A 23,091-nucleotide genomic window follows, 5' to 3' on the forward strand; every position below is an offset into this window, starting at 1 on the left:
GTTCTCTTGGCCTCTTGCCCCACTCCCCCTCTTCCCTTGCTGGGGTGAGGTTTCCCAAAAAGGTGGCGGGGTGTGGGGGGCAGCCTTTAGTCTACCTTTGGGCTGGTGGAGGGATTCGTGCTAATCTCTTCTCCTCCCTGGCTGGGGTGGGGCAGGCCCCCAAGAGGACAGACACAAAGCTCGGGGGCCTCAGACTTTCCCTCTGGTGGTACGTTCCAGGGTCCAGGCTGGAGGGAGGCCACTCATCTGGCTCTTCCATCTAAAGCAGATTTTCCAGGACCAGCTATCTATCTCATCTGTGAAGTCCTATCTTATTCTTCAACTGGATTGAAACTTGATCAGGGAAGTGGATTTTAATTCATTGATTTCCCCAGCCTCAAAGATTAAAATAGTGTTTTTCCTTCTTTCCTTCCACTTAAGCTGAGACACTAATGGGGTACAAGTGCCCTCTTTCACCTTGTCTCACCCTGGGCATCACTCCCAAGCTGTAAGCATGATCCAGAAGCATATTCCAAGAGCTCTGGGCTGACCTGTGCCAGTATAAACTTCCCCCAAAATTTCAGAAATAGATTTTTCCCTGAGGATCCTTAAAGTTTAACAACTGATGAGAAGAATTTTTAAAAGGGAGGTGCTGATTTAATAATATAAATGAGAGGTTTACCAGGCCATGGAAATACATTTTCTTTACCTAATGCAAAGAAATAATCATTTAAAAGAAAATAACACATGATTACATCATCTGTGAAGGCATAAAAGTTGTTCTTACCCTTCCCCCATAACTCAATGGATTTTAAAGTGAAAAGGAAAAAAAAAAAACAAACAAAAACAAACAAAAAAACCACCTCAGGGCTCCAAGAAGATTCTTTTAAAAAAATAAATGGATATAAAATCATAAGACATAACATACCTATTTTGACATTTAAGTTTTCTTGCCACCTGGTGCCATAATTTTCACCAAAACACCTGCCCTCACATACACACCAAACAGCCAACAAGCAAACAAAGAAAGGAGAACCCCAGACACAGACAATCATCAGGTGAAGATATAATCTCAGGCATCACTCTAGCAAATGTTCATCTGATGAATATTCCAGAATACAAAGAACACCAGGTGGCGGGTGCATACCTGAGTGCAGGGCCCTGGTCCCCCATACATTTAACTTCTGATTAGTACCCACCAGACTGAAGGAGAGGAGTGCTTTCTAACTGATAAGTAAGAATCACAATAATTTCATCTCCTAGGCAACATCATCAGTGTCTGTGCTTGTATTTTAAACTCAGAACCAGGAACTGCTATCTGGAACAACTTGGTAAACTGGTAGAGGGCCTCGCATGTAACAGACTTAATAATGTTTGCTAAATTTGTGAAAAGCATATCTGTTTTCTCCAGGGAAATATTTTACAGACTTTGAGTGTAGGGGTTGACATACTGATGTCACTTTTTAATTCTAAATGTGTCTGTGTGGGTTTGCGAGTGCGCGCACGCGCAAGCGCACACACGCATACTTCCAGACTGTAAATCCAACTTAGATCCTGATTGATATCACTGCACACCTAGAACATGTTATTATGCAATGTTACTGCAATAAAAAGTATTTAAAAAATCTTACTGGTGATAAACACTAACTTCTATGACTGAAATGCAGCTTTGCAAATTCCTTGTAGCATGGAATGGAAAAACACCTGTATTTTCCACTGAACTTATGCCTTTAACAAAGTGCTACTGATAGAAGGTAATGTTTGGGGGTGGTGTATATGTGGGGGCATGAAACTATTCAGAAACAAGATGCTGCAGTGAAGTTTATCTAAATGCTTCAACATGAACTGAAAACAAAGCTACAGGAAAAGAACCTGACGTTGATGAAGTTAAACAGAGGGATTCCTGCATTACTAATTACAGCAGTCTCTATGGTGCTCGCTCAGGCATGGCTAGGGCATTTCAGTAGCACTGAGCTGCTGCGTGTACCTGAGCAGTGAAGTGCACTGAAGTAAGTGAGCTGAAATAGTTGACGTTTCCCTTTGGTTCCTAAACATAGACTCAGGTCCGAAACTGGAAAGCAGTTTTATGTAGTTGCTTAATTTCAGACTTAATGTGTTTTTCCCTAGTGAAAGAACAATGGCTGTACCAAGATAACTGTGGGAATGCTGTGTCCACAAGCAGTGAGTATACCTTCCACAGTCAGAAACACTGCTCTCCACCCACAGCTCCTCATAAAGGAAATCCAGTCCTGGACGGGCACCTCGCTGCCCCACTCAGCACACAGCCATGCCCCTTGGCATCACACCACTAATAACTTCCCTGGATAGATTACTTCAAGTATGTTACTGATGGAGCTGTTACCTCTTCTGCTGTGAAAGTGTCACCCCCATAGCTGACCTTGGACAGTTCCAATGATAACTTTAATTTTGGCAGACTCTCTTCTAGTAATTCCATTTTTACTCTAGGACAAAAAAGTTTCTTCTGGGTAAAATTCACATACTGTGAATGGACAGCTCTTCAGTGCACAAGCTGCGGGGATCTGATGAAAGGGGGGGTGACTATCTACAATCACAACATGGCACGCTCCTCCTCCCATGTCCTGACAGCTCCCTCATGCTGCTCCTATGAGTCACCACCGCCCAGCCAGCCAGGACTTCAGGGCCTTACCATGCTGGTTTCTGTCACTATATATCAGTCTGTCCTTAAACATCACTGAAATGGAATCCTGTATAATGGATGCTTGCATTTGGCTTTTTTCAATTAAACACAATGTGCCTGAGAACTCTCCACACTGCTGGGTATTGATAACAAGGATGAGAAGTTCCCCATGGCCTGGACACTGCTGACCTGTATGAACATCCTATGATTCCACCCCTCCTCCTTTTAATGAACATTCGGGCTGTTTTGAGTTCTGGCTTAGTGTGAATAAAGCTATGATGAACACATCAGACAAGTCGATTTGTGCACTTAATTTTTCATTTCTTTTGGGATGGTACTAGTAATGTAATTAGTGGGTCATGGGTAAACTTATGTTTGATTTTGTAATAGACTTTTCCCAAAGTGGCTGGAAACAGTCACCAGCATTGCCTGCGAGTTCCAGCTATTCCATGTCCTTGTCAACACATAGTATTGTCAGTCTCTTTAATTTGAGCCAGTCTTAGGTCCAAAAGTACTCTCTCACTGTGGTTTTATTTGCACTCCCCTGATGATAAGCCATGTGGCATTCCTTCACTGTTACTGGCCAGGGATATGCCTTCTTTTGTGAAATGTGTGCTCGTATATTTCTCTACTTTTCTTCTAGCATGTCTCTTGAGAAGACTTCCTTTCTTCCATAGTGCCTTTGTCAAAATTTCGACTAACTAGGTAGGTGCAGGTCTATTTTTATATTTTCTATTCTGTCTCATAGCTCTATTTGTCTGTTTGAGTGCTGATACCCCACTACCTTTGCTACATGGCTTTAAAAAGTATTCATAGGGTCAATAATCTATGGATCGATTTGGGAGAAGTGTCTTCCAATGGAAAAAGATGCCATATCTCCCCATTTATTTTGGTTCTCATTCAGCAGTGATTTCCAGAGTTCAGTAAGGAGATTTGAAATATCTTTTGTTCCATTAATTCCAAATTGTGTATAAGTTTTAATGCTATTACTGTAAATATTTTTAAAAGTCCATTTTCCATTTTTTGCTCTGTATTGTCTTTTAAATACAACTGACCTTTGTATATTGATTCTGTATCATGAGATCTTAATAAATTCACATATTAGTTATAGTAATTTTGTAGATTCCTGAGGGTTTTCTGTGTACCTGATAGTATTGTCTTGGAATGGAAACCCTTCTGGGGGGGAGGGGTGCTTTCTTTTTCAATCTTTCTTTTTTGTCTTGCTTTATTCTCACAGATGGGACCTCCAGTGCAGTATTGGATGACTTCTTTCCAATCTTAAAGAAAAGCAGTCCACTTCTCATTATCATATACATTAACAGCTGTATCAATTTTTTTTTTAAATCAGGTTTAGGAAGTTTTATTTCTAGTTGGCTGAGTTTTTATCAAGAAAGGATGCTGAATTTTCTAAGTGCATTCTTTTCATCTGTTGAGATGATTATGCAGTTTTTCAGTTTTAGACTATTGATACAATGATTAATTTTTAAATGTTTCACTTTAATTTTTAAATGTTTCACTTGGATAATTCTGCTTTATTTGATTTGTTTAATTTTTTTTTTCCCTTCCTAATGTCCATGAGGATACCGGTTTGTAATTTTCTTTCCTTATTGTACCCTTATCAGATTTCTGAATTGGGATTATGTGGGCTTCATAAAATGAGATTGGACATGTTTCCTCCTTCTGTATTTTCAGATAAAGCGTGTGTAGATTTGGTATTATTTCTCATAGAATGCACCAGCTAAATCATCCAGACTTTGGATTTTCTAAAAAGAAAGGTTTTTGACTGTGAATTCAATTTAGTCAATTACAAGAATATTTTTTCCACATGAAATAATTGCTTTCTGAAAAAATTTAAAACCGAAAAAAAAAAAAAAAAACCCACAAAGGTTGCTTTCTGTATTTATCCACATATTCAGCATTTCTGGTGCTTTTGATTTCTTCTTTAATGCAGTTTCCAAGCACTGCTACTTCCTCTGGCCTGCACTCCCCATAAAACAGGCCTGTGGCCTTTTGGTGGGGAGGTGATCACAGGGGGCCACAGATGGGAGGTAGCCCTATGGGAGTTGTCCCCCCAGATCCTGGCTGGTACAGGCTGTCTCCCGGAAAGGCTAAAGCATCCTCTCCAGTTCCTGTTTCTTTCGATGACTCTCTGGGGTGTCAAATCACCATTTTTAACAATCTGTACAGAGTTTACAATTTTTAATTGTGGAAGAATCAGTCTGATACAAGTTCTCCCACCATTTCTGGAAACCAGAATTCCTCTGAAGCTTGCCTATGTGATTCTGTGGGAGTACTACTACAAAGAGCAGGCCAACTGCTGTCATTAGCACTAGAGTACTTTGATCACAGGCTTACATAAAAGCACCGTAGAAACTTTGCAAGTAGAATATGAGTGTAACCCAGTGCCAGGTGAGTTCAGTTTTTTTTCCTTCATAAATTTGACTAACATAATTGTTGTTTCTCCATTTTCAAATGGTTAATAGAATGTTAAATATTTTTTAAAACAGTCTTCATGCAATAACTAGAGATTCCCCTTTAGTTCACATAAGGACATTCTGGCTCTAATTAGTCCAACATCAATGATTTCAAAAGCATCTCAGGAAAAACTATCACATGGTTTGCTGCAGCCCAGATTTACCAACTATGTCAGCAGCAGCATTACCTACTCCTGTACTCATGAGTGTGCTGACAGCATTGAGAGCTGTCCTTCATCTTTTATTTTTTTTGAAAGATTCATTTATTTATTTATACAAGAATCAGGGTACAGACCAGATGCGCGGGAGGGTGAGAGGATTCACCAGAGACAGAGTGGGGAACAGAACAGGCAGACTGATGAAATAGACTGCTGAGGGAAGCAGCGGGTGTGACAGGAGAGGTTCGCTGTGCCACGTGGGACCCTTGCTGTCCGGCCGGGTTGAAACCAGCACTGCAGAGGTTGCAGACAGCAATAGAGCGTAGCACTCAACCGCCTGCACCACCAGGGGAGGCCTTGTCCTTCATCTTTTACAGAATACATTTCTTTCTTCTTTTTTAATCTATAAATTTTATTTTTATATTCCCCATACAATTGCAGCCCCCTTATTTGGATCCCAATCCCTCCCCTCCCCGCCTCCCACCCCTCATAGAGTGTCTCTGGTTCATAGTTGTTTGTTGATTTTGATTTTTACTTTCTTATAGTTATTCTTTTTCCTGGTCCCTTATTTAAGTTTTCTAGATTCCTGCTATGAGTGAGACCATCCGGTATTTTTCTTTTTCTTTCTGGCTTATTTCGCTGAGCATGATCCCTTCCAGCGCCATCCATGTTACTGCAAATTGCATGTGTTTATCTTTTTTGAACGCTGAGTAATATTCCATGGTGTATATGTACCACATCTTCTTGATCCAGTCATCTATTTTTGGGCATTTGAGTTGTTTCTAAAGCTTAGCTATTGCAAACAGTGCTGCTATAAACATAGGGGTGCGGGTGCTCTTTGGAATTGATGTTTCTGTGTCCTTTGGGTAAATACCTACGAGTGGAATTGCCGGATCCTATGGAAGCTCTTTGTTTAATAGGTCAAGAAATCTCCACACAGCTCTCCATAGTGGTTGGACCAGTTTGCACTCCCACCAACAGTGCAGGAGAGTTCCTTTTTCTCCACACCCTCGCCAACATTTGTTGTTGCTAGTTTTTTTTAATATGTGCCATTCTCACTGGTGTAAGATGGTATCTCATGGTAGTTTTGATTTGCATTTCCCTGATTACAAGTGATGTTGAACATTTTTTCATATGCCTGTTGGCCATTTGCATTTCCTCTTCAGAGAAGTTTTAAAGAATACATTTCTAATTAAAATACAAAATGTGTTCTTGTTGTAAATATTCAAACAGCACAAAATGTTAGATGAAAACTAAATTTTTCTGAAATTTTATTTTATACTCATTGTCAAGGTACATCTATACATGACGCATACATATTATATATTGTAAGCTATGCTGTTTATAAATGATATGCCTTTTTAAATATAAATGAGAGAATAAAGAACATGTTTTCTACCAAACATAAGGACAATCTCTCTCTGTGTGTACCTCTCATGTGTTATAAAAGATACACAGTATTTATTTGTTTGGGTATAAAATAATTTATTTAACCCATTAACTAATGGGCATTTAGGTTGTTTTTTCTATTTATTACTTACATTAAAAGTGCTTAAGTAAACATTAAGTGTGTGTATATATATATATATATATATATATATATATCTGTCTGATATTCTCCTTAAGATAAACTCTTGAAAATAGGATTTCTAAGTAAACTGTACACACACACATCCACAAACATGTATGCATATGTGTTGGTACATCCTTGTGCCAATTTATACTCCTGGAAGACAACAGGGTAGTTCATTTCTTAGCACCTTTGTCAAAAACTATTAACCTTTTAAACATTTTCTAATATGGAGAGATTTTTAAAATGACAACTTAATGCTATTTGAATTTACATTCCTTGAGTACTGATGAGTTTTAGCATCTTTTTAAGCATACTGGCTATTTTAGTTCTTTTGCGAATTTCCTGATGTGTTCCCATTCTTCCACCAGGGTGTCTGCTTCCACCTAACACATTTTTCACAGGCACTAAGCACCACAGTGTAGCACTCTCAAAAGCGGGGGGGGGGGGGGTTCATCCTGACCCCAGTCCACCCACCGCATCCTAGCTACGTGGCCTCAGGATGGCCTCTTGTGGCCTCATTTATTAAATGAGGATAAAAATACAGTGTGTTTCTTGGTTTGCTGCTGTGAAGATGAAATCAGAAAAGTCGGGTAAAGCCCTCTGCCTGACACAGTCCATACTCGATAAATGCTGACAACATTATTATGGGTACACTTGATTACGTGCAGCAATGTGTGAATATTAATACATGCACGGGTATAAATACACACATACGTAGACAATTATTATTTTGTCAAGGCCCATAAGCATTTTAATGGTTCATTTTTTTTCAAAGAACAGCACAAGCTTTGAGATAGGTCATTCTCCATTTTCTGAAAAATCAAAGACACCACTTTCTTTCTCTCCCTTCTCTGATATCTTTCTCATACTCTCAAAATGCTAAATGGGCCTGAGCATGAATTATTTAAAATTACAAGATACAAGAGCCAACTTAATTGTGCCATGGCTCCTTCAGAGGTTAGATAGCCACAGAGTCTAAAAGATAGATTCCAAGAGGTAGAGATCTTAAAATAAAACTGAAATTCCCTTGTGCAGAGCAAATGCAGATTAAGAAGCCCTGTCATCTGCCTTTGCCTCCATTTAAGATTTATGTTTGCTCTTTCTCCAACTTGTCAGCATATGCTACCGACCTTACTGCATTGAGAACAGACATCAGGCAAGTCTTCCTCACACACGTGAGGACATGATGGGCCTGTGGGCTGACATGTCATCCACGGATGGGAAATGGCTCTTCTCTGGATTATAGGCATCCTAGACATCAGCAATTGACTCTTTATGTGACAACGTTTCTGCAGTGGGGCTAGGCCTATTCATGTCATACATGACATATATGTCTTTCCTTCCCATTGTAATTTCAATAAATTATAATATAGAGGTATTTTGAATGAAAAATCAGTTCAGTAATCAGAACTCTTAAAAACCATGTATAATAGGAAAATTAAAATCATAAGAACAGTTAGGTGACTCAGAACTAACCAGAATAGTCTTTACTGACATATAAACAAATAAAGAGGTGACAACAATTTAAAAATTCAACTGTTAGATTAAAAAAGCACAGCTATGGCTTTAAAGGATATCTCTGCTTGAATCATGAAACTAATCAACTGGACTATTTTTTAAAAATTACTACATACAATGTCAGAAACCAAATTTATTGCTAACCACAGCAATAAGTAATCGGTTACCCATATGATTTGCAAAGTTCAGCTTTTAGAGATAAAAACTGTTGAAGATAACACTAATACTGTTCATTGAGTTTGCCTGAGAAGACTAACAGTCAAATTATTTTGGCTATTCGCTTTACACGAGGTCTCAACTTAAGTCAACTTTAAACAAACTACAAATCGCTATATGACTATGCAGGACTAAGGTTCAGTTAGTGATTATATAGCCGAAACTACACAAGGAACCAACTAAACACACTTTATAAAAATGAAACGAACACCATTAGCTTCTAAGTGTTTCTGGAATCTTAAGCAGGACTATAAATCAGTCACTGTCAATGCACTGACATGTGCCACTTGCTTCATAGTTCTGTGCTTAACCCCTTGCGCCACCAGGGAGGCCCTCTATGCCTTTATTTTTGATACATGGGTTTAGTAGACCATTTCCACAAAAGTCTGGTACAGCAAGGGCCGGGCCTTTCTTTTTCCACAAGTTATAGACAAGGGAGGGACCAAATGAGAAGCAAAGTAGCTCCTGCAAGCAGCTCGCCAGCCATCATGGACAGAAGGGGGATGCAGTGATCAGGCTGGTCACCAGGGCTGAGCTCTAGCTGTTTAGATCCCCATGATCAGGAAAACAGGACAGGGTGGTGACTCGAAAGAGCTGGAAAACTGACCACCAGCGGAGTGCTGATCACCCTCTGGGGCAGCGTCTGAGCATGACCACTGTTACCCAGGCAGAGAATAAGATTTTGCTGAACCCACTTCTTATGTCTGCGCTTGGAATTCTGAACCTTTCACAGTCACTGCTCTATAAAAATAATTAATTTGAAGTCTGGCGATATATGACAGGATTCTATTCACATCTTGGTTTAAAAAGTTCCACCAAACAGGAAAAAAGACATACAGACACATCTACATGCATACACATACACATATATGCACACGTATACACATACATACACACACACACACTGCAAACATGCTGCAGAACTGCACACAGGAAAAAGGTAGGCTAGAGATTAGGGATGAGAGTTCTCCTATGTGCCTCCCAAGGTGAGGCGGAAGACGTTCTGGAAAGCAGAGTGTGTGTGATTTCACTCATGGTGCATAAAGAAACAAAACAGTGAGTGAACAAATAAAACAAAATGAACTTCAAGGCTATGAGACCAAACTAGGGGCCACCACACAGAAAAGGTGAGGGAAATGAGGACAGAGGGTAAAAGGGCTCAATTATACAGTGAAGGACAGAACTGTACTTTTAGGGGTGAATTTCATGTAGTATTCATGTAGTACTGCTCTATAAAAATAATTATGACAGGATTGACAATGCATACCTGGAACTTATACAGTGTGACTGTGCAATGCTAATTCAGTAAGAAAAAGGAATTTGGAAAAAAAGGTGCTTAAGGAGAAAAATATTTATCATGATTTAAGGAAAGCATTACACAATGAAAACAATAGATTTAGGCAAAAGAATGCAGATGAATGCTGTTAACAATGTACCTCTACATAGATACGTGTGTGTGTCTCCAAAAAAGAATCCATGCCTAAGAGGAACACAACCATTTCCATGTAAGGCCACTCCCACATAAAAATGTTAATAGGCAGCTTGGTTTTATGTGGGCCATACTCCTTCATACAAAGAAGTGGTATTTGATCAATCAAAGGGTTTACCTGATTCAGAAAGCAATAGTTTTTAAATATATATTATGAAGTGATTTAACTGACTTTCATTTGATATCACAAAGATAATACTGGAACTGTGTCAGTTATCCTTCTGTGGTTCAATTTTCTTTGCTAAATTACTATAATAATCTGACTCCCACACGTTTTCCTTCTGTCGTTCACATTTTCAGCATCAATAATTAGGTCTTATGCAGAAGTGACCAGATTTCTTCAGTGAATTTTTTGATGACAGTAACAAGGTCATTGCAGAAAACTGTCATTCATTGTCAGTCTATTACAACTATGCAATCAACGAGTATCACAGGAAGCATGCATGCGTTACTAAAGCGATCAATTTTATAATGTGCAATTACTTCTCTGGAGTTTAGGAGCAACTTTAAGCCACTAAGTATTAATAAAAAAGTGCGCCTAGTCTTAAATTGTTAAAAAAAAAAATTGTGTCTAAGGTAATAAAAAGTTAAAATTAGATGAGTCCCTCAGTAAATATGAGAAAAATGTGAATAAAAAGAAATGTGCTTTAAGAATACATAAATTGACAACAGCAGATGCATATTTGTTGCTCTAGATGCATTCGATTCCAGGAACATGAAAAGTTTTACCTGTTGGAGGCAGGCAGTCTTTCCAATCAAAATAGCCCGCGTAGATGCCAGGTTCTAAGGAGCCGACGATGGGATCTGCTTTCAACTCAATGTAATTTTCAAAGAGTCTTTGGTCTAATTCCTTTAGTGAGGCCATGCTGACCTGGAGACACATCATAAAGCAGAGTTACGAGTTGTCCATTTGAGGGAGAAAGGAAAAGTAAAACAAAATAAATAACGAATACTTCACTGTATGTTAAAAGTGTTTATCAATTTTCCTATAAAAACTTGATTTTCACCTTATTTATTTTTATTTAAAGACCACTCTCAGCACAGTTATTTAGCATGATAAGAGTTACTCCCCACTGTGGTCTACTGCTCACCTTCACACTTATACACACACACACACACACACACACACACACGAGTGTGAGATTCTACTGGAAGTGAGAACTGAAGGGAACATAAGCACCAGCTCGTAAGACTAACAGCATGAGAGGCATGAAACATTTTGAAAAGGTGACAAATTGGGTCTCATTGAGATGAAACATCTCTAATTAAAGGACACCATTATAAACACAAAATGCTAGCCACATATCTGACTTACACAGTTTTCTGAAAGTCCCTCACTAATAAAAAGGAGAACAACCCAACTGAAAAATAAGCCAAAAAAATTGAACAGGCGCTTCAACAAAGAAGATATCTGAATGCACAAAAAAAGGTACTTGATGTCACTATTTATAGAAGCCAATTAAAACAGCAAGATTGGCCATAATGAAAAAGAATGATGATGACATTGCACAAAGTCAACGAGACATGGGACACTGGGACATAGCTGGTGCTTGTGGGATGACCCTTTGGAACAGCATTCAGACTACCTCATGACCAGCAAATCCAAGACAAGATATAGATATATATTTTATATATGTGTATCATATATGCCTTACACACATTCACACAATCACATATATACAAATGTCCACAAGGAGACTTTTACAGCAAGGTTCACAACAGCCTTATCCCTAACAGCCTAAAATGGGAAACCACTCAGTGGTTTCCAAAAAGAATCAATGTCTAATAGGAACACGACCACTTCCATGTAAGACCACTCCCATATAAAAATGTTAACAGGCAGCTATTACCATGAGAAAGATGAAACAAATTTGGTTGCCCAGCTTAGCAATAAGAGAAACAAATGACTGGGAAACATACAATTTGGATCTCCAAAGATGATTAAGTGGAAGCAACAAGAAGTCAGACACAAAAGGCTCTGTGGTGCATGTTTTGAGATTTTTCCTGGAAATATGATACTACTATAATTATTGCCATCGGGGCCTCCCCGGTGGCACAGTGGGTTGAGCGCAGCGCTGTGAAGCTGTCCACAGCCTCTGTAGTGAGGGTTCAATTCTCAGCCAGTCAGGGAGATAACCACATGGCAGACCTCTTCTGTCTCACCTGCTGCTCCCCTCAGCAGTGTTTTTGGTCGGTCTGCCTGTTCTTCTCCCGACTCTTTTTTCTGGTGAATTCTCTCGCCCTCCCGTGCCTCTGGCCTGTACCCCAGTTCTTGTAAAAATAAATAAATCTTTTTTAAAAAAATAATTATTGCTATCTGGTGATGGGCAAATGAAGCTATATGAGTCCACTTTACAGGATGTTCAAGAACAGGCTGACCGGAGGGGAGAGGTACCAACTGTCTAGGGTGGGACCCAAGGGAAATGTCTTGTATCCTGATGGGTGTGAACACAGCTCTTTGGAGAAAGCCACCAATTTGCACACGGAAGAGTCATGTGTTTTACTGTAATGGAAAAAAAAAGGTTAAGAAAGGTTGAAGGAAATAGGGAAAGAGTGTGGTGGAGTTCACGTGACAATGACAATGTAGGGTTAAAGTCAAGAGCACTTGCGTCTTAAGTTTTGCTGGGAGAATTTACTTATTATTAGAATTAATGTTTTTTTAAATCAAGGCATTTTTAAAAAGACTTTCCTTTTTTTTGTTTTTTTGTTCTGTTTTCTTTTTTTAATATAAATTTTATTTTTATATTCCCCATACAATTGCAACCCCCTTATTTGGACCCCAATCCCTCCCCTCCTCGCCACCCACCCCTCATAGAGTGTCTCTGGTTCATAGTTGTTTGTTGATTTTGATTTTTACTTTCTTATAGTTATTCTTTTTCCTGGTCCCTTATTTAAGTTTTCTAGATTCCTGCTATGAGTGAGAACATCCGGTATTTTTCTTTTTCTTTCTGGCTTATTTCGCTGAGCATGATCCCTTCTAGCGCCATCCATGTTGCTGCAAATTGCATGTGTTTATCTTTTTTGAATGCTGAGTAATATTCCATGGTGTATATGTACCACATCTTCTTGTTCCAGTCATCTGTTTTTGGGCATTTGGGTTGTTTCCAAAGCTTAGCTATTGCAAACAGTGCTGCTATAAACATAGGGGTGCGGGTGCTCTTTGGAATTGATGTTTCTGTGTCCTTTGGGTAAATACCTAGGAGTGGAATTGCTGGATCCTATGGAAGCTCTATGTTTAGTAGGTCAAGAAATCTCCACACAGCTCTCCATAGTGGTTGGACCAGTTTGCACTCCCACCAACAGTGCAGGAGACTTCCTTTTTCTCCACACCCTCGCCAACATTTGTTGTTGCTAGTTTTTTTTAATATGTGCCATTCTCACTGGTGTAAGATGGTATCTCATGGTAGTTTTGATTTGCATTTCCCTGATGACAAGTGATGTTGAACATTTTTTCATATGCCTGTTGGCCATTTGCATTTCCTCTTCAGAGAAGTTTCTTTTTAGCTCTTCTGCCCATTTTTTGACTGGATTATTTTCTTTGTTGTTGTTGAGTCTCATCAGCTTTTTGCAGATTTTTGTGATCAGTCCTTTATCGTTAGTGTTGTGTGCAAAAACGTTCTCCCAGTCGGTGGGGTTTCTCTTTGTTTTGGTTATTGTCTCTTTTGCTGTGCAGAAGCTCTTTAATTTGATGTAGTCCCAGCTGTTGATCTTTGCCTTCACTATCACTGCTTTGGGTGATGTGTCTGTAAAGATGTCTTTGATGTGCATATCACATAGTGTTTCGCCTATATTTCCTTCTATGTATTTAATGGTTTCAGGTCTTATGTCTAGTTCTTTAATCCATTTTGAGTTGGTTTTTGTGTATGGTGTGAGGTAGTAGTCAAGCTTCATTCTTTTGCATGTAGCGACCCAGTTTTCCCAGCACCATTTATTGAACAAACTTTCTTTGCTCCAATGCATATTCTTTGCTCCTTTGTCAAAGATTAGTTGACCATAAATCTGTGGGTTTATTTCTGGATTTTCTATTCGATTCCATTGGTCTATGTGTCTGTTCTTGTTCCAAATACCGCGCAGTTTTGATGATTATGACTTTGTAGTATAGTTTTAAGTCTGGGAGTGTGATGCCTCCATTCCCTTCTTTTTTTTTCAGGAGAGCTTAGGCTATTCGGGGTTTTTGGTGATTCCATATGAATTTCATCAATAATTGTTCTATAAATTTCAATGTCATTCTTCAAAAAAGATTTTCTTTTATTAATTCTTATTAGTAGAAGAAGTGGGGTGTAGGCCAGAGGTACAGGGGTGAGAGGATTCACCGGAGACAGAGTGGGGAACAGAACAGGTGGTCTGACTGAAATACACTGCTGAGGGAGCAGCAGGAGAGACAGGAGAGGTCTGCTGTGCCATGTGTGGGTTTAGCTCTCTGGCTGGGGATCAAACTCAGGCTTTATAGGTGACAGTGCTGAGACTTAACCTCTAGGCAACCAGGGTGGCCCTTGCTGGTAGAATTTAAACAGACAACTTATGAAACTGTGTAGCACATTAACAGAGTAGAGTAAATGCTAATAGCTATTGTTATTATTATATTATTATTATTATTATCATCCCAAATGCCCTTTTTTCGCTGATGCACTTGGACACCAGATGAGGACAGATGTTAACCTCACCAGCCTGACCCACTTGAGATGCGAGGAGGAGGAGGGCATCCAGCATGGAAGCACTGACTGAGAGCAATGAATGGGAGCTAGATGGAAAAAGTCCCTGTCTATACGGAAGTCAGAGACAGGTAGGGCCGAAAGACAGGAAAACATAAAATGGTACGTTCAGAGGCTATGGCTCTTAGGGAAGCAAAAAGAGAATGTTATGGAGACTAAAATGGTTCCCGAATAGATGCCTCCAATGAAAACAGGCCGACTTTGTTTAAAAAAAAAAAAAAAAAAAAGCCAATTCAAGAATTATGTAAATTTGAAATAGATGTACCTGCTGAATTAATCTATCTATGCCTGGCTGGTTACATCTGTCCCCATCCATTGTCACCACAAAAGAGTATTTTTTCTTGTGATAAGGACTTCTGAGATCTACTCTCCTCTTTCAAGCCTCTTTCAAATGTGCAATACAGTGTTAAAGCTGTCATTGCCAGGAGGTAGAGTGCTCACCTGAGACTTGTTTATTTTATAATAGGAAGTTTGTATTTTGATCTCCTTATCCCATTTCACCCACCCTCCCCATTCTCCCCCACCTCAACCACCTAATCTGTTCTCTGTTTCTATGGATTTGATTTGTTTGTTTTTATGATTCCACATATATGTGATATTGTACACTTTCTTTGCCAAAAATTAAGGTCAAAAAAAAAAAATTAAGGTCAGTATTTAGGCTGTCGGGAAACACTTCACCAGCTTCTAATTCTTATGTATAAAACCTTAAGCTCCAGAATGAATTAATTTACAACTAATTGGTTATATAAAAACCAACTCTAGGGCCTCCCCTGGTGGCGCAGGCAGTTGAGCGCTGCGCTGTGAAGCTGTGCTCAGCCTCTGCAGCACCAGTTCTGATCCCAGCCGCCAGTGAGGGTCCCACATGGCGCAGCAGACCTCTCCTGTCTCGTCCACTGCTCCCCTCAGCAGTGTATTTCGTCAGTCTGGCTGTTCTGTTCCCTGCTCTGTCTCTGGTGAATTCTCTCACCCTCCCGTGATCTGGCCTATACCCCGGTTCGTGTATAAATAAATAAATAATTAAAAAAAAACAAACCTCTAAACAAAATTCAGTTAATTTATATTATAAGAGATGGGGGAAGTAAGACAAACATAAAGAGGTAATGCAGCAAGGGTACAAGGCTACTGTCATTCACATCTAATAAATTTAAATGGTTTCAAATGAAATTTAGCAAATATACGTAATATTTAAGATAAAAATAAAAGCATAAAATATAGTACATATGGTTCAAGTGACTAGAAAAAATCTTTGAAATTGAGTGCTTATGTAAAGGAGCTTCCCTGGACATATTTAAAAAAAAAAAACAAAAAACAAAACCTGCCTCTACCCAACCCCATGTTGGAATTTCTGAGAGAAATTCAAGGGCTTAAAATAAAACCTCAATCAAGAATTTGATGACAGACTTACTTAATGACTACAGAGCCAAGAATCTACAATTACACAAATTCTAAATGAAATGTTTGCTTTTTAAATACTGGGAATGGGTTAAAATAGCATTTTATATATATATGCCAAAAGAAAAAAATTCTTGGAATTATATAGTTACAGCTACCACAATGAAATTATATGTTAACATTTATTAACAGTACAACTCTGGTTTTCCCTTTTCAAAAGGCTCAAAGAATTAATGACTGGTGGCAAGTTTAGTCTGCAAACTTAAAAACGGAAAACTGCATTTCCTTAGCCCTTCCTGGTACCTTTGCAATGAACGCTTCTAGATTATAACCAGTCAGTGAACACCTGAAAAAGTAGTAACAAACCAAGTTGGGAAAGGCACACAGATTAAAATACCATGACAGAGTATTTTCACCTATCAAATCAAAACATTATAAACAGCAATAAGAGTCAAAATGCTTAAGATCAGTGTGATCTGCAGGCAATTTCCCATCAATTATACACTACAAAACCAAATAATTTTAAAGTGTTCAGTGGTTCATTTAAAAAATTCCAAATTTTGAGTGGGCACAATAGCCCAACATTTGTTCCAAGCTGTACCTCCCAAATCCATTACATTACCTTGGTCTAGCAATGATCTGGACAAAGACTTGGAAGGAAAACAAAACCTACATGTATGCCAAGTTCACTGCTTCTCAATGATATAAACAGAGCAAAAGACTTTTAATTCCTACCTAAGACCGTGAAAACCAAACTTACTGCTTCTGTTATAGGCAATTGCTAACCATTTCATATATTATAAAAAATTCTCCAATAAGTACATATAGGCCATGATTGGGGTGTCCAGAAAAATAAAAATGTCTGTTCTCTACAAATGCTACCATCTTACTGCAAGATAGCCCTTTGAACTTTTGCAATGCAGAAATTTCTGGAAATATATTCAACATTTGGCCCTCTGGCCTCAAGTCACAACATTTCTCATCAGGATGATTAATCTTTACAAAAAGGCAGGAAAACAAGACAAGCCACCCACTTGGGCACCTTCATTCTTTGAAAATAACCCTCATCAAGTTCATGAACTGGAACCATCACTTGTAAAAAGCATGCAATCCATCAACAGTACTTTTTTGGCTATAAGATTAGCAAGATCATTATCTTCCTTCCTTGCACTGAGAAAACTGTACTGACATTAAAAAGTGGTTCTGGCGTAGTTTTACTGAGAAATCTGATAAACCTTTGCCCAGGAGCTGAGGAACCTTCGGTGACAAGGGTGCTTCATGTCTTCCTTTCCTGCTTACTTGAAATAATATTAACAACAAAGTATGAAGTTTTAAAAGTTTTAAAAACCCCATGGATTTCTAACTCATGTTTGCCCAGCTACATTCAGGACTGGATGATCAATGGGGAGAAAGTATTTTTCATGTAAGGTATTAAGCAGCCTACAGTTGCTATTAGCCTGTGTGTGTGTGTGTGTGTGTGTGTGTATGTGCGCGTGCGCGCACACGTGTTCATCTGCACACACAAACACCTATGGGGCAGGCCTAAATAGTAAAGCAAAAAGGATCACGTGGTCACCTGGAAACAGAGAGAAGAAGAGGTGTGAAGAAGCAGGAAGAGGCTTCTCTGTGGACCTAGGGAGTGTGTTCCTGCGACAAGTAAAAGTTAAACCTAAAAGGAGCCAAATCTGAGGTGATTCTTAAAGATAGGGATTTGATGCCTTTCTCATTTTCTTTTCTCAATTTTTTTTGAAAAGATTTATTTAAGCAGGGCTTCCCTGGTGGCACAAGGGGTTAAGATGCAACCTATGAAGCTATCTGCAGTCACTGCAGCACAGTTAGATCCCTGCCCAGGGAGCTACCCACATGACACAGCAGACCTCCCCTGACTCACCCGCTGCTCCCCTCAGCAGTGTATTTCAGTCAATCTTCCTGTTCTGTGCCCCACTCTGTCTCTGGTGAATCCTCTCAACCCCCACAGCTCTGGCCTGTACCCTAGTTCTTCTATGCATAAATAAATCTTTAAAAAAAAGATTTATTTAAGTATAAAAGAACTGGGGTGTAGGCCAGAAGTGCAGGGGGCTGAGGGGATTCACCAGAGACAGAGTAGGGAGCAGAACAGGCGGATCCACTGAAATACACTGCTGAAGGGAGCAGTGGGGAGACAGGAGAGGTCTGCTCTGCCCTGTGTGGGCCAGCTCCCTGGCTGGGGACTGAACTCAGGCTGTAGTGGTGACAGCACTGAGACATAATCCTTAGACCATCAAGGAGGCCTCTTTCCTCAGTTTTTATATTGAATTTTTTTTTTTTTTATTGAAACAACACTGCTTTACAACACTGTTATGATCTAGAGTGCGGGCTGATACTGTACAAATGAGGTGGACAGCAATTTTGACCTTGAGAAAGCTCTGATCAAGAGACGAGAATATTACATTCAGGATTCAAGATGAATTATGAGAAGGATGAAGGATCATTCAAAGACAAATGGGTGATGACAGGGAAGGGATATGGGTGTCAGGGGGAAGCAGAGAGGGAAAGTATAGGAAAGCAAAAGAAAGCGGGTGCTAAGGAAAGAAGTCTGAAGTCATTTAAGCACCTGGGTTATTTTCTCTATGCCCTGGAAGTCGTGCTTTTCAAAATGCTCTGCTATGTTGAGGAAGGTGTGACGTTCCAGATAGCAGCAATTGCTCAGGACGATCAAAAGTCGCTGTTCCTGAAAGCAAAACATATATGTAGAAAATTACATTTATTGGGACATATTGAGGCTATGACAGATAATCTATTAAATTTAATTATAATCCGATGTTCAGGATCAGTATTCAGTACTTCCTTTTTCTTGGCTGCTGCTTCTGCACTATCAAAAGGGAGAGAGACAGAAGACAATTCTAGAGTCCTAGGCTCAGTGAATGCCACATGGAAGGACAGAGGCAGTAACCTGGGACAGTCGGGTCAGCTGAGTTCTGATGAAAGGGCTGCTGCTTACTGGTGAGTCTACTAATACTCTGTTTACCAAAAAACCCTATAGAAATGACAATTTCTGAAGAGCTACCACTAATGCAGACATGCTTAGAAAAACCAACAAATTGTTCATAACTTGACAAGTTTCTTCAAAACACCCTGGCCGCCCGTAAGTTTTATTGGAAACTGTCTCTCTCTTCTGGAGGAGGACTCAGCATCAGCCATGGGAGGGCAGAACCTCACACTATGTCTCCTCAAGGTCCAAGTCACGTCAAGTCCCCGACAGAGATTTTCTTATCAACATTTCCAAATCCCCGACCAGGGAGTACAACATCCCTTCACAGTTCTGAGGAACTATTTGGCCATGAGGATTCTGCGAATGGCGTCTGCTGCTGCTCCTGTGGCTTGGCTCTCTATCTCCTCAGGTGTGAGGGTGTCTTCTCCAGAACAGCCGTGACTAATTTAGGGCCTCAATTGAAGGTCTCGTGACTAAAAACTACAGTAAAAACCACTCTCCAGGAAAAACTCACAACCATATTTTCTCACTGTTTTGTATATGATCAGACTAATGTATCCTAAAGCTGACATCATAAATGTGGAGATGAACAGGCCTCTGTCCTTCAAAGTACACGGACTGAAGATGAGCCGTACTCCTTGAACTAAGTGGCCAAACACTGCCAATAATTTCACTACTCTTTTGTCTATTATATGAATGCACAGTATTTGTTTATATTGTTCTGACATGCTTTGCTGCATATAATTCTCAAACCCCCTCCATTGTTGAAATGGTCATATTTCATCTTTTCTTATAGCTTTGTCATAGTCCACAGTTGGAGCTTGGATTTTGATCAATGAAATTATACCTGTGACAAAGCATGTGTATGAATCATCCCTAAATGTGTTTAAAAAAGTATATATATGTGTATATAAAAAAGGTAAATTTGGTGGGCGTTTTCACCATAGAAACCTGCAATTTAAATAATGCTATTAGGGAACTTCTAGACATGAAAAAAAGGAAGACAGAGCATCTCTGGTTAAGGAGGAAGCAGGACTGTCCTTTGTTTCTTCTCTAACTTCTACTCATCAGGGAATCCCCAGGGCACCTATATCACACTCAGGAACCTGCATGATGCAAGACCACATAAGCTACTTAAGTTGCAAACTTTAAACAAAAGGTTTTTAAGCATGGTATATATATGAAATTATATTTTCATTAAAATTTTCACAAAATATAATAAAGATACAATGTGCATAGTAGTATGCTATCGAACAGCAATGCAGGAACAAAGTAATTTAGATTTATTTAGGAAATAGTTATGAAATTATTTTAAAAACGGTGTTTTACTCTCTAGGTATCACCTTAATTACCATCGCACTTACAGAAGTTAAAGTGAAGTCTTCATGAATACTTCCAAACAAGTCGGGAGAAGAAACATCTACGGAAAGACTACAGAGAGAAGCAAGGAAGAGAACAGTTACAGTTAAGCATCAAAATAAAAAATGCAATGAACCCTAGGTAAATTTAACTATAAAATCTTTTGGTCAAAAATCGCATAACTATGTATTTTACATTTAACATGGAACAGCTCAAAGTAGATACTATGGTCTGTCTACTCAGAAGGACCAAATGAACTTTGCTTTTTGGGTCTTTCCAACATTGACTTCATTAAATTCAAAAACAAATCACCAACAGTGAAAAATACTCAATGATTTAATTCACAGGTATATCCATTCACATAGTTGAAATATTAGAATGTGCAGGAAGACTTTACAAACTCACTTCAGTGGTAAACATAGTCAAGTTAAGAAATGAGTAGGTAAACCACAAGTGACCAGGATATAAAATTAGATATAGATATCTAGCTATCGGCTAGATAGAACTTACAGATATAACAGAATCATATAACAGAAACACTTAGCAGGAATTATTTTCTTTAAATCTGACCAACTGATTTTAGAATTCATAAGAAAGACTAAATAGATGAAAAATAAGATAAAATTTCAAAGTAGAGAAGCAATACTGGATACCAAACTGAAAAACATTAAAACATAAATGAATGATAATTTAAAAAAATAAATTAAAGATTTAATGGACACACACAATAAAAAGCACAAACTGACATAAAATACGTGAATAAAAAGAAGAAAGGTTTAGAAACATATTATCTTATTTATTAGAACTAGATGTTTAAAACAGAAATTGCAACAAAACAATAAGGAAGGGAACACTTAGTTGTTGTTAACAGGATTAACAACATAAGTTCCTGGTACATTAATGAATTAAACACAAAAAACCAAATTAAAGAAGAACTAGACAAATTAAAGCTGACAGTCATAGACACTTATATACTGGGGAGCAAGACCAATACCTGAAATTAGACAAACATGGAAAAGTTCTCAAGTTGCCTCTTAAAGCCGTGAGGACTTTATTTCAGCATTATTTGTGTCAGAGCATCAATCTTAGATGCATGGAAGATGCCAAAAATCATTCAGAAAAATACAGATTTTTAAAGGAAGTTCTATAGAACCGTGTAAAAGAACATTATAAAATGGATTTGCAAACATCAAGAATCAAGATGTGTCCTGTGAAATTCAAATAATGTAAGCCTATGCCAGACTTAACTCTGCTAACAGAACTAATAAGAGTATTGGTATAGCCCCCTAACACCAGAATAGTAAACGTTACTAATGAGGAATTACGTATTTTAATTTTCTTTCTTTCTTATTTTGCGTAGAAGAGTTGGGGTGCAGGCCAGAGGTGTGGGAGGTGAGAGGATTCACCAGAGATAGAGTTGGGAGCAGAACAGGCAGATCAACTGAACTACACTGCTGAGGGGAGCTACAGGAGAGACAAGGGAGGTTTGCTGCTCCGTGTGTGGATTAGCTTACTGGTTGGGGATCAGGAAGCCTTGATAGTGCTGAAACTTAACCCCTAATGCCACCAGGGAGGCCCCCTATCTTTTAATTTTCTATTCCATTGTTATAAAACTTGTTCCCTTGGATAATAAGTAAGCTAATCATGTGTTAATTTGCATGTTAATATGCCTTCAGGAGGTAGAAAAATTACACAAAACCTACAGATCAAGTATGTAAAAATGTAATATGAACAAGCTTTCTTAGGAAATAAGACCAAATATGGAACATCAGCGTCTATTTTTAATTCTTCTAATGCAGCAATGAGATAAATTCCAGCTTTACTTACTGTGTAGTATCTATATCTGCATCAGGCTTGGTGCTCAACTGTTCCAGACAGTATATAAAAACCTAAAAGGAAGAAATTTCAGTGCTATGGACTCTTAGGTAGGCATCTATTAGGACATTAAAAATTATTTTATGCAAACAGAAGACAGAACTATATACCCTATACATGGCATGCACATATGTATGTACATACACATGCATGAGTGTATGTGCATTTCTCAATGGTGACAGAATAAGAATATACATCTTGCCCATGTACATAAGCCCTCAATGTCACTGACATGTTCCTGGAAACTGCGATTTCAAGTCTGTATAAGGAAAGCAGGTACTCAAATAACTTTAAGGTCAGTTAGGGTTTTCTTTTCCCCTCATCAACATTACACCAAAACAGCACTGAATGCAACAGCGATTCAAAGGCCTGCTATATAATGCGTGAGAGAAAAATTGAAAGCACCAATGTTTTGGTCAATTATTAAGTTCTTGAATATATTTTAAGGAAAAGACCTTTTCTTTTTTCTCCTTTACTCACTCACATGCTCACCTCCCTGTGCCCACACAGCACTGGTCACAGTCACAGAATCTGATAGTGTCATTTGCTCTGTGCTTTAACAGAAATACACATAAAATATCACGAGAGCACAGCAATGGGGAGCATTGATGTAAGTGAAATATTGAGGTACTCCTGACATAAGTTGGGATCAACCTTGCTTTGCACATTATTTTGTTGCCTTAGTTACCATAAACCATTATGGGCTCAGAGAAGAT

The 23,091-nt window shown here is 38.7% G+C and overlaps 1 protein-coding gene across 1 annotated transcript in view; it reads right to left on the bottom strand.

Annotated features, from left to right (window-relative positions):
* EXOC2 (exocyst complex component 2) overlaps positions 1–23,091 on the bottom strand; it is a gene marked incomplete at both ends in the record, with an annotated part of 142,375 nt that overhangs the window by 39,841 nt on the left and 79,443 nt on the right. Inside the window, 4 exons of the mRNA XM_084228084.1 lie at positions 10,796–10,937; positions 18,764–18,880; positions 20,506–20,572; positions 22,328–22,389. Of these exons, the coding sequence (XP_084084210.1) occupies positions 10,796–10,937; positions 18,764–18,880; positions 20,506–20,572; positions 22,328–22,389 (388 nt within the window). The remainder of the gene's footprint in view (positions 1–10,795; positions 10,938–18,763; positions 18,881–20,505; positions 20,573–22,327; positions 22,390–23,091) is intronic.

The sequence above is a fragment of the Talpa europaea genome (genome assembly GCF_964194135.1).
Source record: "Talpa europaea genome assembly, chromosome: 2".
Classification (NCBI taxonomy): Eukaryota; Metazoa; Chordata; class Mammalia; order Eulipotyphla; family Talpidae; genus Talpa; species Talpa europaea.